Source organism: Triturus cristatus, chromosome 7, assembly GCF_964204655.1.
Source record: "Triturus cristatus chromosome 7, aTriCri1.1, whole genome shotgun sequence".
NCBI classification, from domain to species: domain Eukaryota; kingdom Metazoa; phylum Chordata; class Amphibia; order Caudata; family Salamandridae; genus Triturus; species Triturus cristatus.
The window spans coordinates 1,284,097,003-1,284,118,880 of record NC_140590.1 but is presented as its reverse complement, the minus strand read 5'-3'; the positions used below and the strand labels follow the sequence as shown (position 1 = coordinate 1,284,118,880).

The 21,878-nt window shown below is 47.2% G+C and overlaps 1 protein-coding gene across 6 annotated transcripts in view; it reads left to right on the top strand.

Annotated features, from left to right (window-relative positions):
- LOC146811889 (sulfotransferase 1 family member D1-like) overlaps window positions 1–21,878 on the top strand; it is a 502,151-nt gene that overhangs the window by 446,737 nt on the left and 33,536 nt on the right. For 4 of the 6 annotated variants that reach the window (XM_085618852.1, XM_085618849.1, XM_085618850.1 and 1 more), the window contains 4 exons: window positions 7,135–7,283; window positions 9,443–9,568; window positions 10,482–10,579; window positions 10,769–10,895. In XM_085618852.1, coding sequence (XP_085474978.1) covers window positions 7,136–7,283; window positions 9,443–9,568; window positions 10,482–10,579; window positions 10,769–10,895 — 499 coding nt within the window. In that variant the 5' untranslated portion in view covers window position 7,135. The remainder of the gene's footprint in view (window positions 1–7,134; window positions 7,284–9,442; window positions 9,569–10,481; window positions 10,580–10,768; window positions 10,896–21,878) is intronic. The other 2 variants (XM_085618853.1, XM_085618854.1) reach the window with 1 other exon arrangement.

Genomic DNA, 21,878 nt, shown 5'->3' with positions numbered 1-21,878 from the left:
TTTTTACTTGACTTGACAAGCAGAATTCCAAGTTCTTGAGACAGATCATCTCCTTTTCAACAGAAAGTTTTCACTTCAGGTCATTTTCCTTTGCCTATGGGAGACTGATCAACATCAGCCCTGATTACACAGCAGCTCTTTGAGTACTCTGTGGAGCCCTCCCTTCCTTAATCAAGTAGAAAGTGGGACTGGATCAAAGTAGGGTGGTTGTGTTTCCCACTTATATATACAATTTAAAGACAAGGGAAGTGGATCAACTGTGTCACGATTTAGAACCTGATTGGGGTGGTTCTCCTTCAAGAGGTCTTCTCAGGCCACTCTCCAGACACAACCTCTGTACCCCCCTGCCCCGTGCAGCCTGCTGTCCCTGCGCTGCCTGCTTCCCCTGTGTTGCCTGCTTCCCCTGCATTGCCTGCTGCCCCTGTGTTGCCTGCTGTCCCTGAGCTGCCTCTGCGCTGCCTGCTGTCCCTGTGCTGCCTGCTGTCCTTGCACTGCCTGCTGTCCCTGCACTGCCTGCTGTCCCTGTGCTGCCTGTTATCCCTGCACTGCCTGCTAATCCTGCGTTGCCTGCTGTCCCTGTGCTGCCTGCTGCCCCTGCGCTGCCTGCTATCCCTGTGTTGCCTGCTGTCCCCGCACTACCTGCTCTTAGACCACCTACCAGGACCACTAATGGAGGCAGCCACACGACCATGCAGTGAACGCACACAATGGGTGCTTCCAACCCAACACCAGTTGGATAACACCCAGCACCAGGACCCCTGGCCCTCTCCCCACCCGATGATACACCTTCAAGAAACTACTGGACCTGGACCCCAGATGCCGAAACAACAGCTGCGACTCCTGCTGCCCACGATCCACAAAGGGACCCTTCACCGGCAGACAATGCCACTTCTCACTCTGCCTGTACTGCCCGCTTTCCCTGCCCCTGCGTTTCCACCTATCCCCTCCACTGCCTGCTGCCCCTGTACTGCCTGCTGTCCCTGCTCCTGCATGGCTTACTGCCCCTGCATTGCCTGCTACCCCTGCCCTGGCCCTGCTGTCCCTACCCTGCTGCTGTGCCTGTCCCTGTGCTGCCTGCTGCCCCTGCATTGTCTGCTGCCCCTGCGCTGCCTGCTGCCCCTGCGCTGCCTGCTACCCCTGTGCTGCCTGCTGCCCCTGTGCTGCCTGCTATCCCTTCATCGCCTGCTGACCCTGTGTTGCCTGCTGTCCGTGCCATGCACTGCCTGCTGCCCCTGTGCTACCTGCACTTGGCCCACCTACCAGGACCACTAATGGAGGCCACCACACGACCATGCAGAGGAGGTGCGCAACAGGGGTGCTGCCAACCCAACACCAGTTGAATAACGCCAAGCACCAGGACCCCTGGCCCTCTCACCACCAGACAATACACCACCAAGGAACTCCTAGCCATGGACCACGGACACTAAAACAACAGCTGTGTCTCATCCTCCCCAGGACCCATAACTGGACCGTTAACCTGCCAACACTGCCACTTCTCCTTTGACACAACCTACGAAAGAACCCGCACCTGTCCCTAAGACCAAGAACACCACGCAACCACTCAGTTGTATCCTGCTCAATGCCCCCTCACTCTTCAGACACACCACCGAAATCTGGGAGATCATTACCACCCTCTCCACGGACGTTGCCTTCATCACCGAAATGTAGCTCAACTCCTCCCCAAACCCTGATATCACCACTACCGAAGGATACAAGCTGATACACTGTGAACGTGACAACAAACAAGGCGGAGGCATCACCATCATCTTCAAGGAAACCATCAGATGCACCATCGCCAACGCCGACCCCTCTCCTCTCATGGAACACCTCAACTTCCTCCTACAAACAGATGCAAAGACCACGATAAGTGGCATCTCCAACCTCATCGCACCCCTAGCAATAGACTCTCACCACTATGTTCTACTCGGAGACCTCAACTTCCACATCGATGACCCTAATGATTCCAACTCCATCGCCCTCCTGGAGAACCTGAGCAACATCGCTCTCCCCCAACTATTCACTGAACCCACTCACAAAGACGGACACACACTCGACCCCATCTTCACCTCCAGCGACAGAATCAAATTCAGCCACACCACAGAACTCACCTGGACTAACCACACCATCGTACACTTCTCCATCACCGACGCCCAGCACAGCATCACCTGGTGTGGATATCCTCCCACCCCAGCTGGAGCAAGGTCACTGAAACTCAGTGGTCACAGGCCCTTATCACCTCCCAACCTGAATCTCAACAGACCTCAACCTGGCAATTCGAAACTTTGCCGTCTGGATCACCGACAGCACCGACAGATTTGCCCGACTGAAACCTACAAAATCTAACAACATCTCCAAGCATGCCAATTGGTAAACCCCAGAACTTAGTGCTACCAAGCGCAACTGCCACCAACTGGAGAAACAAAGGTGCACCACCGAGAACCCTGCCGACAGAGTAGCTAACAAAATGACCCTCAGCATCTATCACCGGCACATCAAAGAGGCCAAAAAAGCAGCTATCACCACCCGCATCGACTTTGCAGCCAACCACACTAGGAACTCTTCAAAATAGTCCAGGAATTCTCCAACCCAACAACCATAGAGAACACCATCCACCCCTCCCAAGAACTCTGCGACACCCTCTCAGACTACTTCCACAGCAAGATCACCAGCATCTACAGCAATTCTAACATCCAACCCACCACCCATGACCCTGACAACCTCAACTAACCAGCGAACTCCAGCCAAACCATCACCACCTGGTCACCTCTCACCGCTCTGACCACCTCAGACATCATGTCTTCTATCCACTCCGGGGTGCCCAGCAACCCCTGCCCCCACTCACCTTAACATCCTTGCAATGAACCCAATCAGCACACTTCCCACTAGCATCCTCAACACCTGCACAGCAACCTTCCTGAACAGTTGGACACACAGAAATGTCAGATCCCTCCTAAAGAAAGCCCCTGCTGACCCCAATGACCTAAAAAATTACTGTCCGATCTCCCAGCTCTGCTACCCAGCCAAAGTTCTTGAGAAAGCCTTCAACCAGCTGCTCACCGAATTCCTGGCCAAAACCACCTACTGGTTGCCTCTGAATTAGGATTCTGCACCAACCACAGCACTGAGACAGTGGAGATTGCCACCACAGACGACATCAGAATACTCATCGACAGCAGAGTAACCATGACCCTGATCCTCCTCGACCTCTCCGCGACATTCAACACAGTCTCCCACAACACCCTCATCAACAGACTCCACAACATAGGCATACAGCAAGACACCCTCAAGTGGATCGCCACCTTCCTCACATGATGCCCACAGAGCATCCGATGGCCTCCCTTCACCTCCGCACCTAAAGACATCATATGTGGCGTACCACAAGGATCATCCCTCAGGCCCACCCTTTTCAACATCTACATAACCCCCCTCGCAAACTTCTTCAGATCCCATGGACTCAACATAATCGTCTACACAGGTGACACTCATCTGATCCATCCTTCACGATGACCCCTCCAATGCCAAAACCAACTTCTGCAATGCCATGACCAACATAGCAGAATGGATGAGAGACAACTGCCTCCAGCTCAGCTCTGACAAAACTGAAGTACTGATCTTCGAGAAGAACACCCATGCACGGGAACTCAGTTGGTGGACTGCAGAACTCAGACGCATAACCACACCGATCGACAAAGGCTATGCAACCTCTGCATCATCCTCGGCAGCAAACTGACCATGAAATGTCAAGGTAACGCAGTCGCCTCCTCCTGCTTACACACACTCCGCATGCTCTGCAGAATCTTCAGATGGATTCCAACCAACACCAGAAAGATTGTCTCTCAGGCACTCGTCAACAGCTGCCTAGACTACGGCAACGCCCTCTATGCCGGCATCTCCACCCACCTCCTCAAAAGACTCCAGACCATCCAGAATGCTGCAGCCATACTTATCCTGGACCTCCCCAAACAAACCCACATCACCCACCACCCGAGAGACCTCCACTGGCTCCCCATCCAGTAAAGATACCAGTTCAAGTTCCTCATGCACGCCTACAGAGCCCTCATTGACCTAGGACCTGTCTACCTCAACCATTGACTGAACTTCCTCCACATCCTCGACACACTGGTGCTCCTCTTCACTCACCCTTGCCCCCCCATCCATCTCAGCCACAGCGGTGTCCGCTCCTTCTCCTACATCGCTGCCAAGACCTGAAACAACCTTTCCCTCCAGCTCCATACAACCTCCTCGCTGTCAGACATCAGAAAGAGACTCAAAACAGGGGCGTAACACAGGCCCCCGCATCCCCCGCAGTGCGGGGGGGCCGAACTGCTGGGGGCCCCCTCAGCACTGTACTCACACTAGAGAGCTCCGGATTAAATCCGGAGCTGGGGCCCCTCTGTGTACCTTGCAGGGGGGCCCCTTAAACATTTGTTACGCCACTGACTCAAAACCTGGCTCTTTGATGGAGACACAGCGCCCAGATGCCCCTATGGGTGACAGTGCGGCACTTTACAAATGCTGTTTGATGAAGATGAACCTTTGTGTAAAGTGATGCTTCTCATAGCAGTTAGCTGTGTGCAAAATCAAGTGTGAGGTTAATGCACCTGCCTGTCATCAGCCTCACTGAATTGGTAATCATGGCTAGACAAAAGTGCAAGTCTTACCTAGGAACCTAAGCCTCCTCACCCTGAACAACAGAAACTGAAGTCTCATCCTTCACCCTTATCATCTAACAAATGGCAGGGCTCAAAAAGAATTACTCTGCAGCCCACTGCTAACAAAGTCTACATAAAATGTGTCAAAGGTATTCCTCTCTGAATCCTACTCACCTTAGTATCTCGATCTCCATCCTCTAGCCACAGGAATAGGGGCAGTAAACTTCCTCAATCTGGAGAAGCTATCATCATCCTCCATCTTGTGCCGTGCGAAACCAGGTTGTCCAAAATAGATCCCACTGGCTTCATTATTCAGGATAACATATACAGAGTCCTGCTACTATACATGTGTCATATTCTCACAGTATTCACACATGCACTCAACATGAATACATGATGTAAGCACAAAGTTTTACACAACAGCAGAACTTTCAACAGTGGAACTATGCCAGAGAGGGGTCAGTAGTTCATGCCTTCACTGACACAGGAAAAAAGGTCTGGTCACACTACAAATCATAAAACATGGCATGTTGCCACCACCACTTTGTGTTGCACCCAGAATAGGGTCTACAAGAATGGTGCTACTTAGTGCACCTCTTCAGGTCACAGAACAGGTCCTGGACCTCGATTTGTGGGTGCCAGGCCCAGACCTCCACACACACGCCTGATTACTATGATGCCAGGACCAAAATAAAATTCACATGCAGTGGAACATACCTGTAAACCATGCAGGGCACATTCCTTTCCCAACAAAGACACTATGATGGCTTGGCTCCCTTGGTACTCATGATTTGTGCTTGACATATGGATCTCTTAGCATCTTGTTAGAGCTTTCATTTTGGGTCTTTTTCATTTTCTAGTCTCTTGCCTATCTGATGGTTGCAAAGTGGCTATTCTTGTCGCAAATGTAACACTCATGTCCCGTTGCAGGTCATGACTCATTATAAGGACGGGTCTGTGAATATTCTTCTATATGGCACTCTTATCTTACGCCTTTCTCTTAACGCCAACTTGCTATCTGCAATACCTGCTTACATTTTTTGCTATTATCAATTTCCATGTGTAATGCTTGATTGTCGTCAGTGACTTCCATTGGCTCCATGTTTTGGATGTTAGAAAGTGTCATTAATACTTCTAGTTGGTGCCTGTGAACGTGGAATGATTTGTGGCTGCGCTCTTCAGTGATCCTCAAACTAGTGGCATTGTCCTTAATAACACTCACAAACATCAGCAAGTTGCTTGTTGTGTGTGCTCATTGATTCAACAAAAAGCTTGCATGTGTGTCACTGAAAGCTAATGTTGCATTTCCCCTGAACGGGTGAAGACTTATCTTCCTTGTCATCACCTACCAGGTTGATTAACAGCTTTGTCACATTTGTCCGTGTTGGTAAGGTATCTATAAACTTTGGCATCCACTTCCCACACTCATGTCTCAATGTTAGTACATCAGACATATCAAATTTTAGTGTCCTAAGCAATGCAGCAGACCCTTTATCATCTAGGTTTGCCCTGCATTCTGTGTAAGAGTTCAACACATGTTTTCACGCTTACATACTATTTCAAGACAAATCAGAGCTCTCAAGTTCACTGTTCGTTCGAGTTGAATATGTAACAGAGCTCCCATGTGTTGGGGAGAGGATGTGGCCTTACAGCTAGAGCTGCCGACTTTGAAGCTGGGGAACCAGGTTCGAGCCACGGCAGCAGCTCAGCGACCTGTGATTGTGGACAAATCACTTAATCTCTTCATGCTTACCAAAAATGTATGTGTCCTTTTGTAATGTAACTGGTGCTCATGTATAAGCGCTCCAATACCTTTGGGCCGACTTTGCTCTATATAAATCTGCAACAACAAAAACATTAGTGGTCCACTTGTCATTCTTCATTACCAATTGACTACTAATTTTCTTATTCTTACATATTTCCCTACCTTGAACAATGGCACACTACCAATTTAAAATGGCTACTATGTCCCTGTACCTATGATGACAAGTGTCCTTAAGTTTGTCAAGGGACTCGTGTACCAGACATGCACAATTGGTACCCAGAGGATAATGTCCCAAAGCTGTTTTCCATCTTCTAGGCAAAGTCTGAAACCACAAAGTCAAGTCTTCTGATCCACACCTCCTGAGTGAACACAATGGCCCTGTAGATGTTGTGGGCATCGTAAGCAGGCTGTTGCCCAACAACAGTTCAAAATATTCAAACAAGTAGGAGATCCAACTCAATACTGTAAAGCATCTCATAAAACACAGTTCTAAAACACAGGGAAACTATGGCCTCATTGGGTGCATTTCACAGCTGTTGTGGTTTCCCACACATGTGATGATGCCAGCCACCCAGAACCTGAATGAAAGACTGGACTGACTGTTCTCTGACTCCCATGGTGCTCCAACCATCATTGTCCAACATGTATTTACGCTCCCTCCTACCTACATGCACCCATAACATTGTTGAGGTTTTCACTTTATTTTATTTGTCACAGAATGGAGCACACTGAGGTCACCCTTCACCCGGAGGCAAAGCTGATTCATGAGATTCCTTTCATCAAATACTTTGCTGAAAATTGGGAGCAGGTGGAGGTGTTTCAAGCGAGAGAAGATGATATACTTATTGCCACGTACCCCAAGGCCGGTAGGTATGATGCACCTACATTACACCACCTACCCCAAAACTGGTGCACTGGACAAGTACATCAACCTGCCCAATAAAGGGGAGTTGTGAGACCTGTGATCTCATTCATCCTTGGTGTTTGATATTTATCTGTGAAAACTGAGACCATCACTCACTGAATGCGGGAAGATATGGGCTCATACCGACAGACCCTGCAAGGTTGCACTATCTGAATTTCCTTTTTTGCTGAAATGAAGTACAGGAAGCGAGACCCACCTACTCCTTCCAAGACAGAGTTTGTCTCATAAGATCCTGAGTGCTTGTCACCTTCCTAGCAGGATATCTCTCACGTCTCCATTAGGTTCAGAGTCCGAAGGCTGCAAACTTTTGAGAGGTGAGAGAACTCAGTGGTGAGTTGAAGAGCTTTTGCTCTCATCACTGAGTTTTCTCTCCTCTCTGAGGATTGCTGCCTCCAATCTATGAATCTTCTCATTTTCATACTATAATGTCCTTCCCCATCCACATGAGATCAGTCACCTGTTGTTTATTCACTCTGCTCTAGTGCTTACTAGTTCTTCAAGATAAGGTTCTACTCCTTTCCAGCCTCGTTTTCGGTTGTATGTCGCAACCACGTATTCCCTAACCATGCACACCTTAACAACGCGGTCTTAATAACAACAGTATCTTAACCATGCATGCCTTTACCATGTATCCCTTTTCGAATTTAGTTGTAATGGTGGTCAAGATTACACCCTAGCCCCTGACCGAGTCCTAAAACCCAGTCACCTGCCCCGAGTTCTACCCTGACCCCAGCCCTAAAAATAGCCCAACCCCCTGCTCTAACTCCTAAAAGTGGTCCTAAAAACAAATCCCACCCAAGCCCTAAAAACACCGCAACCCCCCTGTTCCCTGAGCCCTAAAACCCGGCCCAAGCCTTGAAATTCTACTCAGATCCCCCCTGCCCTGAGCCCTAAATCATTGACCCCAGACCCAAATAAAAACCCCAGCCCACCCACCCTGAGCCCTAAAACTGTGCCCCAGTAGTGTAAAATGACTCAGACCCCCCCTGCCCTAGACCCTAAAACCTTGACCCCATATTTAAAAAACACCCCAGTCCCCCGCCCTGATCTACATCCGTCACCCAGCCTTTAAATTGACCACAACCCCCCTGCCCTGCACCCTAAAACCTTAACCCAGACTTAAAAAACACCCCAGCCCCCCACCCTGAGCTCTAAAACCGTCTTCCTAGCGTAAAAAAGTACCCAGACCAGCTGCCCTGAGCCCTAAAACCCCTGATAAGATAAAACTAATCAAAAAATCGTACTCACCAAGCCGTCCCTCATCCGGGCAAGAAGTCACCTCCGACACTCTGCCCAGTCTGCAATACCCTCCGCTCAGAGTCTAGACCGCTAACATCTAAACCATGCATATGCGTGGTAAAGGCATATTTGTGGTTAAGACGTGCGTAGTACCGCCTGCTGGTTTAGCCACACATTGGTTAGGAGTTGTGGTTAAGGCTGTTTCCCCTAGGTTTCATCTCTACACTGTAAATGTCCACTTCATACACAGACAACAGTGTATCTAAGCTTCTAGTTCTAGACCAAAAGAGATCTAGACTTAGGGCAAACAATGTCTAGTCCCAGGTCTCATGAGGTTCAGCTCTAGATGAGAAGATCAAACACTAGGTCACAGAAAGTTCATTTTTAGGTAATAGGCAGTTTACTGTAAAGCCAAAGGAGGTCCAGCCTCATGTCAGTGGAGGTCACAATGTCTAGTCTCAGGTGACTGGAAGTCTAGCACAAAGGTACAACTTTAGAGATGGCCCCTTTGTCGAATCCAAGTTCACAGAGGTCAAGTCCTCTCTGTCCAGCCCAACATCTTTAGCAATCCAGCCCAAGGTTACATGAAGTCAATTTCCAATCCAATGAAACTACCTCCTACAGATCACATGTCCCTGGAGAGGCAAGAATGTACAGGTTTGTTGCAGGACCTTGGCCCACTTGATGCTTAGCCCCCCATTAAAACCTCATGGCATTGTGAGTAGTAAAGTGATGGATTCTCCAAAAGGTTGACAATATAGAGCTCACAATAAACAGTTTATTAAATCTTTGTGGTATGCAAACATAGTACCATGATCCCTCTGTCACTACTAACATTGGGGTTTCCTTCTTTTTCTGCAGGAACTACATGGGTCAGTGAAATTGTAGATCTGATCATGAATAACGGTGACTCCGAAAAATGCAAACGGGATCCCATATATTGCCGGGTCCCATTCCTGGAATATGCTGTCCCTGGCTGTCCATCAGGTACAAACAGCAGCAGATATAGCAGTGATGCACGCCAGCCGCAGGCGCGGTGACAGATAATGCAGAGGCTATACTTTAGTGGGAGACTCAACAGAATCTTGTAGTACCACTGGCTGTAATGGGGAAGTAGGGGGCTAATGAAATGTATACTGTTTACTGCTCATGTATGCACCTGTAGGCACTCATGGCTTGTCTTAGACAGATCAGAACTATGGAAATTATTAAATACAAGCCTGAAATGTTTGATGAAAGTTTTCAAGAGGGTTAGGCAATGGGAGGAACTTTTATAGTTATGAACTGACACAATATAAATGATGACCTCACAGGATAGAGCGCTAACCGTTAGCTTGTAGAAGTGGACTTGTATTTGAGAATGTAGGGATTCTGTAGGCTTGAGGAAGTAGAATTTGCTTTATTGTTATCTGAGAGCCTTTGTAGAGTTGGCATGAGCATTTGAATGTTACACATTCATCTATGGTGAGCTGGCACATTTTCTATGTGTTGTCAGAAAATAGTCCTCTTTCCTGAGGCCTGGAATCAGTTTTGCACCCAGCCGGGGGCAGCTGAACTTTAACTTTCTAGGCCAGTGCCTTGATAAAGGCTTGAAGTAGACTATTTGTATAGTCTATTCGCAAGCTGCGAAGAAGAACTAAAATTTGGAGGGGGAGTGGTACTAAACTCTGTAGAACCACTACACTCGGGGAGCTATAAAGAAAGGTGCAGGACAGCTCCCCTATAAGCCAATGCCAGGTGCTCTGGCTTTGTGGGGAGCTTTAGCGAATGGTGTAGGTCTGCTGGGTTCCAGAAGCTTTAGGGAATGAAGCGGTTTCTTTGGATTTGATGGAATCCTGGATTTGTTTGTTAATGAAAACATTAGAGCCATCTCAAATGTTATCCTTTTCTTCTTCTCTAGGCACAGATGTGTTGCCTGCCGTCCCTTCTCCACGAGTGATAAAAACCCATCTTCCTGTCCAGCTTCTTCCAAAGACCTTTTGGGACAATGACTGTAAGGTATCAGACCCCCAGAATTGCTCCAGGAGGGCAGGGCATGAAGGGGTCATCCGTGAAAATGGAAGGGTCTGAGATGTGATGTTATTAGCCAGAGTTGTTTGTGCCCCTTCTCTTTGATCCCTGTCTTGACTTTGACTATTGATAACAGTTGGATGATCAATATTGTCTACCTTCACCCTCATTCTACAGGTTATTTATGTTGCTCGCAATGCCAAGGATATTGCAGTGTCCTACTTCTATTTCCACCAGATGGCAGTGGTGCACCCGCACCCAGGGACCTGGGAGGAGTTCCTGGAAAAGTTCATGGCTGGAGAAGGTGCGGTTTTGATCATGTTAATGTGGGTATGTTAATAGGACATTCAACTAAATTATAAGTTGGCATGTTCATGTATTTATTTTAAAAAGAGGTTGTTTGCAACTTTGAAGTTACAGTCTCTGTGAGGCCTTCTCTGAGTCATGGGGCAATCGGTCAGTATTTGTGATGAGAACTGGCATTTATCACTGTCCAAACATTATTCTAGGACCTATAATAATGCCAGCATGAGTTTCTGGTGGCATTGGTACTCAAGGTTCTGTGAACACCAACTGGACTAGTTGAAATCCACTGATGCTAATGGGTCACCCTAGTTAGGGTTAGAGTGCCTGTTAAAGCCCAAGGCCCTCCTTTGTGGGCAAGTCACCTTGCTGCACTGGCCCACGCCAAAGTGAAAGGGCAAGAATGCACCGTATTTATCCAATATGGTGCATTCTTGTCCATTTCCCGGGCTGGCGCCGTTTTGGCAACCTAACGCCAACGCAGTCACCCTTGCACCATGGTGAAAGGGTGCCTGTGTTGTCGGCAGGATTGTTTTTGTGCAGGAAGAGCCACCTACTTGCACAAAAACAATCCTGAGAGGTGTTGTCCTCTTTCTATGTGTGCTGCAGAATTAATGTAGCACAAATAAAAAGAAGAAAACGAGGAGAAATTGAGATATTTATCCGTGTTACGCCTCACCTCTGGAGGCGGAAGATTTTGACACATTCGCAGGTTTACAATTCCTTGTAAATCTGGGAATGTGTCAAAAACCAAAGGTTAGTTGCGTTGGAACACCCGCTGCAACGCCCATGGAATGCCTCCCTTGTGCAGAGTAAGGCGACACTGCAATTTCTGCTACATTGCCTTACTCATTGATTTATGGGGCCAATCAAAGCCACACAACATGGCTTTGCATGGCTACATAAATTTGTTTCAGAGCCTTGCGTCACGCATGTACCACTTTGTGTGATGCAAAAGTGACGCAAGGCTCTCATAAATATGCCTCCAAACTCTCATGGTCATAGAATACTGGTTCCATTTTGATTTGAGTAATCTCAGCCACTAAAGCACACCTGATGGGTATACAGTAAAACAGGGCAAAAACGTTAAACTTCTCTCTTGCTCATTAAGGGCAAAACAGAATACAACACATTAGAAAGAGGTTTAATATAATTTTTACAGGCCACACGCATGTCCACCACCAGGCCATTGACACAGGTGACCCTACTAGGTTGTGGAATAGCCACCCAGGAGACATGTCAAGGAGGAACGGCTGACGCACTCAAAGACATAGTTCATTGCCACCTTTGCCATATCCTTGTGCCTCCTAGAGTAGAAGAAATGCTCTGTTTGGTCCAGGTTGACCAATGTATGTATGTATGTATGTATAGATATACTTATATAGCGCAATGACTGTCACCCAAAGGGCATCCTGGCGCTTAGACTGATGGAGAAAGAAGCCTGCATGAAAAGAAACGATCCACTGTATAAGAAAAATTACGCCGCTCTTGGGAAAAGGTGAGTTTTCAGGGCTTTTTTGAAGGAGGGGAAATCGCCCGTACTCCTCAGTGCAAACGGCTGAGAGTTCCACAGCCTTGCTGCTGTGAATCGAAAGGACCTGCCTCCCAAACGAGTCCTTAAGATTTTTGGAACTACAACCAGACATGCCGTGGCGGAGCGGAGAGACCTACGCGGGACATACCACGAGAACATTTTCTGTAAGGGAAAAGGGCCTTGTTCATGAAGAGCTTTAAACACCAAGCAGAGGGCTTTAAATTCAATCCGCTGAGGGACAGGTAACCAATGGAGGTCCCTGAGCGCAGTAGTGGAGGAGTCCGCGCGCTGGCGTGACAGAGCCAGTTTAGCCGCCAGATTCTGCACGCGTTGAAGTTTACCCACCAGGGTCACCGGGGCTCCCAGAAGTAGTGCGTTACAGTAGTCAAGTCTACTTAGGATGGTACTCCGCACTACCTCTGGTCTTGCCTGCGCTGGGAGAAAAGGCAAGATTTTCCTTAACGTGCGAAGCAAGGCCATGCATGTGGCCACTGTTTTATTAACAGAAACATCCAGTTGAAGGTTGGAGCCAAAATAGACTCCCAAGTTCCGCACACAATTCGTTGGTAAACTGGTGCCCTGGAAGGATGAAGGCCAGAAGTTCGATGGAAAAGGCCTCGGGGTGCTGCCAGATGGGCAGTATAGGACCTCAGTTTTAGAGCTATTAAATTGCAGAGAGTTGTGGCACAGCCAGTCTGCCGTAGAGGTCATGCAGCGATGGAAGGTCTCTTGTGACACCGCCTCCTTACCCTCAAACGAGAAGATAAGTTGGGTGTCGTCCGCATAGTTAGTAACTGCAATGCCGAAAGATTTTATCAGCTTAATCAGGGGGCGGAGGTAAAGATTAAAAAGGATAGGGCTAATGGCTGACCCTTGAGGCACACCCTGACCAACGCTTCTGATGGCTGATTTGAACGGAGGAAGGGCCACTACCTGGTGTCTATTATCCAGATAAGACGTCAGCCAGTCCAGGGCCAAGCCAGTCACCCCCACTTCCTCCAGCCTCCTGAGTAAGATCACATGGCTGACCGTATCGAACGCGGCCGACATATCTAGCAGCACTAAAAAGGCTGCCCGACCTTGGTCGGCACGCGTCCTGAGGTCATCGAGCACGGTCACTAATGCTGACTCTGTCCCATGGGCTGGTCTAAATCCAAATTGAGCCACATCCAGACAGGCATTACTCTCCAGAAAGCAGGAAAGATGTTTCGTGGCCCATTTCTCCAAGATTTTGATTGGAAAGGGGAGAAGGGAAATGGGCCTGTAATTGGCAGGCAGAAAGGCCTGTGCCTTTCATTCACCTTGCGATTCAACAGTAGTGCCCTCCACTATAGGTCGAAATACACTTGGGACATATTTAGGAAATTTGTGGCGCAGGGCAGCGCAGCAAGTCACCTTGCTGTCCTGCATCACAGGGAAAGGGCAAGAATGCGCCGTATTTATCCAATACGGCACATTCCTGTCCTTTCTCCCTGCGCTGGCGCCGTTTTGGCAGCCTAGCACCAACACAGGCATCTGTGCACCATGGTGCACCGGTGCCTGTGTTGTAATCAGGATTGTTTTTGTGGCTGAAGGGGTACCTTCCTGCACAAAATAAATCCTGAGAGGCTTTTTCCTCTTTGTATGTGTGCTGCAAAATACAGCACACATAGAAATAGGAAGAAGTGTGGAGAAATAAAGATATTTCTCCTTGTTACGCCTCTCCTGGGTAGGTGTATTTTTATGGTGCATTCCCAGGTTTACAAGTCCTTGTAAATCTGGGAATGTGTCAAAGACCATAGGTGTTACTTGGGAACACCCACTGCAACGTCCTTGGAATGCCTACCTTGGGCAGAGTAAGACAAAGCAGTGATTTGCGTTGCCTTACTCTAGATTTTTTAAGCCATGAAAAGTGGCTTTGTGTGGCTTCTAACTTAGGGGTGTGCGTTACGCATGTACCAACCACGTTGAGTGGTGAAAGCATAACACAAAGCTCTCAAAAATATGCCCCGTTGTGTGCACTACCTGCCGATCAAAATGCTATGTTCTTCTAAGGCGCCATCAAAACACCTCAGCACGTTTAAGAAGGTGTGGTTGAAGGTTTCCACTTTACCCACAGGCGATGATTTCCAGCAGTTGGGCTGCACGTTACCATAGTGGACAACATTGCTTCAAGCAAGGGCAATTTTCTACCAACTACCATTCAGTGCTGCCATTTGCCATGAATAGCAACAAGTAAATAGCCACCGCTATGCACATCTTTGACTCACTGAGTCCCACATCTTAGAAGTAGGAGTTTTGGTGACAGGCTTGTCACAATATATTATTACGGTGATCATCGACCTTGGGAATCTCTGATGGCGCTCTTACTTGGCTCAATTATATCCTTAAAAATCATTCCTTTCAATTTGAGATGAAACCATTCTTTTCTAAGACACTACCACTAACGTAGGGGATTACCCAGGGCTTCTCCTTTTGTCCTTCACTTCTCAATAATTATATATGCCCCTTGAAGATATAAAATCATTTGGTTTCACCTTATTTACATATGCTGATGATACGCAGCTGGTTATACCACTCTCAGGGCCGAACTGGCCGTTGTGGGCACCGGGGGTTTCTCTGGGGGCCGATTTTGTTACAGTTGGCCTGTTTTGCAGCAGTGTTGCAATATCGGCCACCTGTAACAAAAGTGGGAGTGGTGCTTACTCGCCCCCCCCCCCCTCCACCTTGATCACTCTCCCAAGACACCGGTTGGTCATTGTGCATCTCAGCTGAAACTCTGCCTCTCTGCAGTCGCTGAGTGGATGGACCATAATTGCTTCAAGATCAGTGGAGAAAAGTCAGAGGTGATGATAGTTGGAAATCATTCAAAAGTCTGGTCTAGTGCCTGGGGGCCTTATTCCCTGGGATCTTTTTCCACCCAGAAGCCCAGAGTGAAAAAAGTAGGTGTTACATTAGACCAAAAACGTACTTATGACAACCAAATTAAGACCCTGTCATCTAGCTGCATCGGGATTTCTGGTTCATTCCTCCATTTGCTCAAAAAACTGTGGTCACCTCCCACCTGGACTTGATCAGGGTTCTCTACGTAGGTCTCTCCCAGACTGTTAGAGATAGTTCGAAATTCTGCAGCCCCTCTACTCTTGTCAAGCGGATCCAGTTTAAGGCCTTTGTGCTTTGCCTTCAGAGCTTTTTTTTCAACACAGGACAGAGTTATCTTCGAACTTTGATAATGCCAACCCTTTAAAACCTGACTTTACTAAATCTACTTTCTCATTTGCTAAGTGCTCCTTTAAACAGGATCCTAGCGCTGGGATGCTCTGATTCAAGCAACCATGCGCTTTACAAGTCTATCAAATTACAAATTTAAATTACAGGTAAATGCAGCAGCGGTCTACCTGCTGTCGATCATGGCCCTGAGCAACAGTGGGATTAATTTGTTACTCCTTTGAAAGACTGCTAATGCTGCCACATGGTTTTTAAAAACTCTACAATCATTGCAGTTTGCGAAAATTGCTAAGTTAAAGCTATACTTAAAATGTGGCACAGAAGACTTCACACATCCCTAGCCGAGATGTTTAGTCTACTATGAAAAACACATAACCAGTCAGAAAACAATGGCTATGGTCGAGATGGCAAAGCTAGTTGTGTGAGGGACTTCCCCCACACAACTACCTTAAATAGCATGTTCGAGGCATGTGAGCTGTAGATCACATGCTGTGCATAGCCAGCCATCTAGTGTTGGGTTTGGATGTTTGCACTTTGTTTTTGTTCGGAGAAGTCACAAGGTAGGTGACTCCTCCTTTCGGTGATAGTGCCCATGAACATCGACTCCATCGTTAGATTGTTTTTTTCCACCATGGGGCTCGGATGTGAATTGCTGTGCTCCAGTTCAGCACGGTTTCTCGGGTTCCCTTCAACGCGCAGTCCACTACCCTCGACGGTATTGTTTCTCGATCATGTTTCCTATTCTCCGCGTATCGTTTTAAACCAAGAATCTTGATTGGAAACTCCGTCAAGAGCCGTAGCGCCAGGCTCGCTAGCAGTCGATGGAACGGACTCCATTCAAGCTCTGTCCCAGCTGTTGCGCCAAGTTTCCTCACACAGACCTGCTCGAGGAAGACACTCTGTGACCATTGAGCTCGATGTCACAAAATGCAACACCTAGGCGGCTCCGTATCGGACATCTTCGGAGAAGATTATGACCAAGAACACGCTCAAGGAGCGGAGGAAGAAGAACATGTCTCCGTGTCCGAAGTCGACTCCAACATGGAAGAAGAGGAGCAAGTTACACCGGGTCAACGTTCCCTCAATACAGAAACCCCCTTGCTCCAACAGCCAAAACCAAAAAAGGCTCCGGTCCTTCCTCTGCCGGCGGGCTAAGGTCGGCACCGAGAAAAGCTTTGAGTCCTCCGCCCGCGGGCCCGGAGCCGAAACACAAAGAAAAGCCTTTCGGCTCGGGAACAAGTCAGCCTCCTACCGGCACCGGGCACAAATCATTGACGCTGAAAACCAAGCATGTCCATCCTCCATCTTTCTCCAAGCCTAAATCTCCGGTACTGAAGAGTTTGGACACGAAACATTCGACGCCGAAAACTGCAACTACAGAGAAATAGACTCCAACAAAAGATTTTCGATCCGATGTTCTATCTTCGGATCCGAAACAAAAGGAACTGGTTATCAACTCAGATACTGGACATATTCATGCCAAATTACCAGAAAAAAGGACATTGACACATCAGTAGGAGCATCATATACCTCTAAAGAAAAGGAATATGGGTACAAACCCATCACCACCTGATATTCCACCTCCTTCACCTACTAATCCTCACCTACTTATTACCCCCACTAATTCACCACTATCACCTGACCCACAGGATGAGGGGGATGGGGATGACAACAGGCCACAAGATGCTGATCCATGGCAGGATTATAATACTGATCCACATACAGACACTGACCCTAATTTGTATCCATCGAAGCCATCACCTCCTGATGACAATATAGGGTATATTGAGCTTCTTAATAGGGCTGCTCCCTATCATGGGGTGAAAGTACATAAATAAACTTTAGAGGAGGACTTCTTATTAGAGACATTAAGCTCCACTCAAAAAACTACACACACTCTACCAATGCTTAAGGGAATGCTTAAGCATACAGACGAGGTTTTCAAAGACCCTGTCAGGGCAAGAATAATCACGCCCAGGGTTGAGAGAAAGTATAAACCAGCACCTACTGACCCTGCTTACATCAAAGGTCAACTGCCTTTTGACTCTTACGTGGTCTCTAATGCTCGTAAAAGAGCAAATTCACAAACAATAGGTGAGGCCCCTCCTCCTGATAAAGAGTGCAAGTTAATTGATGCCTCTGGTAAAAGTGTAGCTTCTCAGGCAGCTAATCACTGGTGCATTGCCAATGCTCCTGCTTTGCTAGCCAGATATGATAGAGCTCATTAAGATGAGTTGGAAAAACTAATCCAATATCTGCCTGATGAGCATAAAGCCAGGGCAAATGATCTCATACAAGAAGGAAAACTCATTACCAATACCTCCGTCAAATGTGCATTAGATGCAGCAGACACAGTAGCACCTGCGGTAAACACAAGCGTGTTGCTACTCAGACACGCATGGTTAAGAATATCAGGTTTCAAACCTGAGGTACAAGCCTCCATTCTTAATCAACCTTTTGAAAAGGAACACCTATTTGGCCCAGCAGTTGACACCTCGCTGGAGAAAATGAAAAAAGACACTGAGGTCGCAAAGTCCATGGGGGCTTTACAATTACCTGCTAGTAGAGTTTCCTTTTGCTGCTCCGTTTACAGGGGTGGTTCCAAGACTGTTACCACTGAAAATCCCTCCTCCTCTTACAAGGGCAACAATTAATCGCCCTCATCAAAAGGATATTTTAGAGGAGGTTTTAGAGGAAACAATTGTAAGGGAAGAGGCAGAAGCAACTCCACACGCACTTCCCCCACTAATAACAAACAGTGACTCGCTTCCACTACCCTCCGTTCATTCCACTCCTGTCGGGGGACGTCTCTCTCAATTTCTCCCTGTCTGGAACACCATCACCTCAGACAAATGGGTTCTACAAATTATCCAATATGTTACTCACTGGAACTTACAGACACTCCCCAATCATTCTTCCAACATCACATGCAATTTCACAGGAACATCTCACCCTTCTAAAAAAAGAGGTTCAATCTCTGTTAGAAAAAGGAGCAATAGAGCCAGTCTCATTAAAACATCAAGGAACCGGAGTATACTCCCTATACTTCTTAACTCACAAGAAGGACGGATCTCTCAGGCCTATACTGGACCTCAGAGAATTGAGTCTATACATTCAATCAGACCACTTTCACATGGTCACTCTACAACAGTACTTCCACTCCTTCAACAAGGCGACTTCCAGTCCACTCTAGACTTTAAGGACGCCTATTTCCATATCCCAATACATCCTGCTCATTGCAAATACCTAAGGTTCGTAGTAGCAGGACAGCATTATCAGTCAGTCAGTCAGTCAAAGCACTTTATTTCGATTAATTAAAATCATAAAAGCAATGGGCATCACATAGAATTACAAGCAGACAAATACAATTCATTAAGAAAAATGTGTATAAAAATTTTGTTAAAACAAATGTAATAAGAACAATGATAAGAAGAAGTATTAAAAAGTAGGAAGACATTCCATGTGCAAAAAGCAAGTTCATACGGAGCCACAAAATGCAGGTTGGGAGAAACTCTAAAACCCCAATTGTGCAAATTAGCAATCAAGCTCCCCAGAGAGAGGCAGTTTTTTGTTCTTGAGCCTCATAGCTGCCACCAAAAAGCTGGCCACATGGAAAATGTCACGGGTACTACTCAGCATCTGTAAGTGTATTAGGGCTGGTCTGACTTGAATGAAACCTTTCTCTTTTAAAAGGGGGAGCAAAAAAATGTTCCTCATTTCAGAGTAAAAACTACAAAACATAATAAAATGCAGGGTATCTTGGGTTGAGAAATTGTCGCACCTGCAGGGCGTACTACTTTCGGGTTTGGCCCACACAGGGTAACTCCCCAGAGAATAGTAGATTAAGTTAAATCTGAACCTGGTCAGTAAAAATCTATGAAAAGGTTTGGTTACAAGCTGTAAATATGGCTCCAGGGAGGGCGAGGTGACTAGAACATAGTTCTGTCTCACAACTGGTTTTTTAAGCTCCAACTCCTCCCGGGTCAGCCTTGCCTCTTCTAAAAAAGTAGCCCTTATCCAATGGACGTCCTTCTTAACAATGTTCTCCGGGGAGGTAAAAAGCTCTGGGCGACCTAAATCAGCAAAAGCCTTTCTCACGTACTCAACCCAGGGGATCCTTTTAGCATTTTCCATGGCAATAATATCTGTGAAAATGGCATGGTTCAACGTAATTTCCTTGTTTAACCATGTTTTTGCCCAACAAACCAGGGGGGCCACCCTTAACTTGTCCGTAACGTATCCAATCCCCACCTCTGTGTGAGTGCTAAATGTGGGGGTGGATTGAGGGACAGACAGGAGAGATCTCAGGAACCTGTTTTCAACTCTTTGAATTTGGACTTGGGCTATGTGGCCCCACAACAGGGCGCCATACAAGACAATGGACATACATTTAGCGTTGTATACTTTTATCAGTGCCTCCATAAGTCTCGCCCCCAACCTTTTTGAAAAGCCAAAAAGAGCACTGGTGGACCTTGCCATCGAAATACTTTTTAGCTTAATTTGTGGGCCCCAAGAAACCTGATCAAAAAGGACGCCTAGGTATGGGAAGGTACGTTCCCTTGACACCTCCGCCCCCTTGCAATAAAATGTTTTTAGTTTACAGCTGCGGCTACTTCTACCCACGACCATGGTATGAGATTTGTTAATATTCACCTTCAAGTCAAGCTGGTCCATAAAAGAGGCAAAAGAATCCAGCATCCTTTGCAAGCCCACCCCCGTACGAGCCAGTAGGACAGCGTCATCCGCGTATAGGAGAACAGGGATTGATAAGGCTCCTACACGCGGAAGGTCTGCCCTAGTGGTGCCCAGAGAGCTATCCAAGGCGTTTATATAAATAGTAAAAAGGAGGGGGGCCAAAATACAACCTTGTCTAACCCCCCTCTCTGAACTAAAGTGTCGAGTGCATCTTCCCTCTTGATTTACCCTAATGGTGGCAAAAAGCTTTTCATGTAGGGCCGCTAAAAAGTTAATCAGTGGAGGATCAATGCCGATATCATGTAGGATCCTCCAAAGCTTGGCCCTGTTCACCATGTCAAAGACCGAAGATAGGTCCATGAATGCCATAAATAAGGACCCATCCTTTGCCACCGTGTACTTGCTTATTAGAAGATGTAAATTTAAGCATTGGTCCATGGTACCCCTTTTTTCTCGGAAGCCATATTGTAAATTAGAGAGCACCCCTAGCCTCTCCACATTTTCCCTGAGTCTAAATAGAAGGACTCTGCCCAAGATTTTAACGGCGGAATCAAGCAGGGAAATGGGCCTATAGCAAGAGGGGTCCATGCGCTGTCCTTTTTTAAAAATCGGAACTATGACCGAGGTGGACCAAGAGGCTGGAAAAGGGTTGCAAACAGATGCGTTAAAAACATTAGTTAAGATATTTGCCCAAAAGGTCGGTGAATTCATATATAAGTCAGCGGGGACGCCGTCTGGACCTGGGGCTTTATTTTTTAATGTCTCTTTAATTGCTCTTTCGACCTCCCCCCGATTAAAATTCATTGGGGACAATGGATACGATATTTCGGGGTGGCCCCGGTTACTCATTTCGCAAACACCGTAAACGTCTTCAAAATGGTGAAGCCAAACATCGTCTCGAATGACACAGTCAGTATTAGTATTCTCTTGGCCGGAGAGGAAAGGGTCATTAATGACAGCCCAAAACTTGCCACTATCCCGCAATACATCTATTGACAGTAATTTGTCCCAAGCCTCCTTTTTAATTAACTTCTTGCGCCCTTCAATTGCTAATTTATATGCCTTTCATAAGTTGGCTACCTTCCCCCTGTCTCTAGGGCTTGTTTTTAGTGCTAGAAGTAGCGCCCGATGTGCCTTAGAGCAACTACTGTCGAACCACCTAGGGTCAGAGTTGCCACTATTGCTTTTTGTATTAGTGAGGTCCACCGCGATCCGGGAACAAATTTCCTCGAACGCGTTTATGATCTCTTTACCTTCGCGCACACTATCCAAACAGATGGACATCTGACTTCCTACCTCAGTAGTTAAAATCTCTAAAAAGGTGTCGGGCACAACCCTCGTCCACTTTATTCTCTGACCTTGGTCCTTTGCAACTAGGGGGGCCCCCACCCTGTATGTACGGCTCTCGGGGGTAGAAATGTCCCCCAGAATCAACTCAAGAAACACAGGGTTATGGTCACTAAAGGACGACGGGACTGCCCCGTATTTCCCCACCAGATGCAGAAGGCCCGTGGAGATGAAAAAGTAGTCTAAAACGGTGCCCGAGGA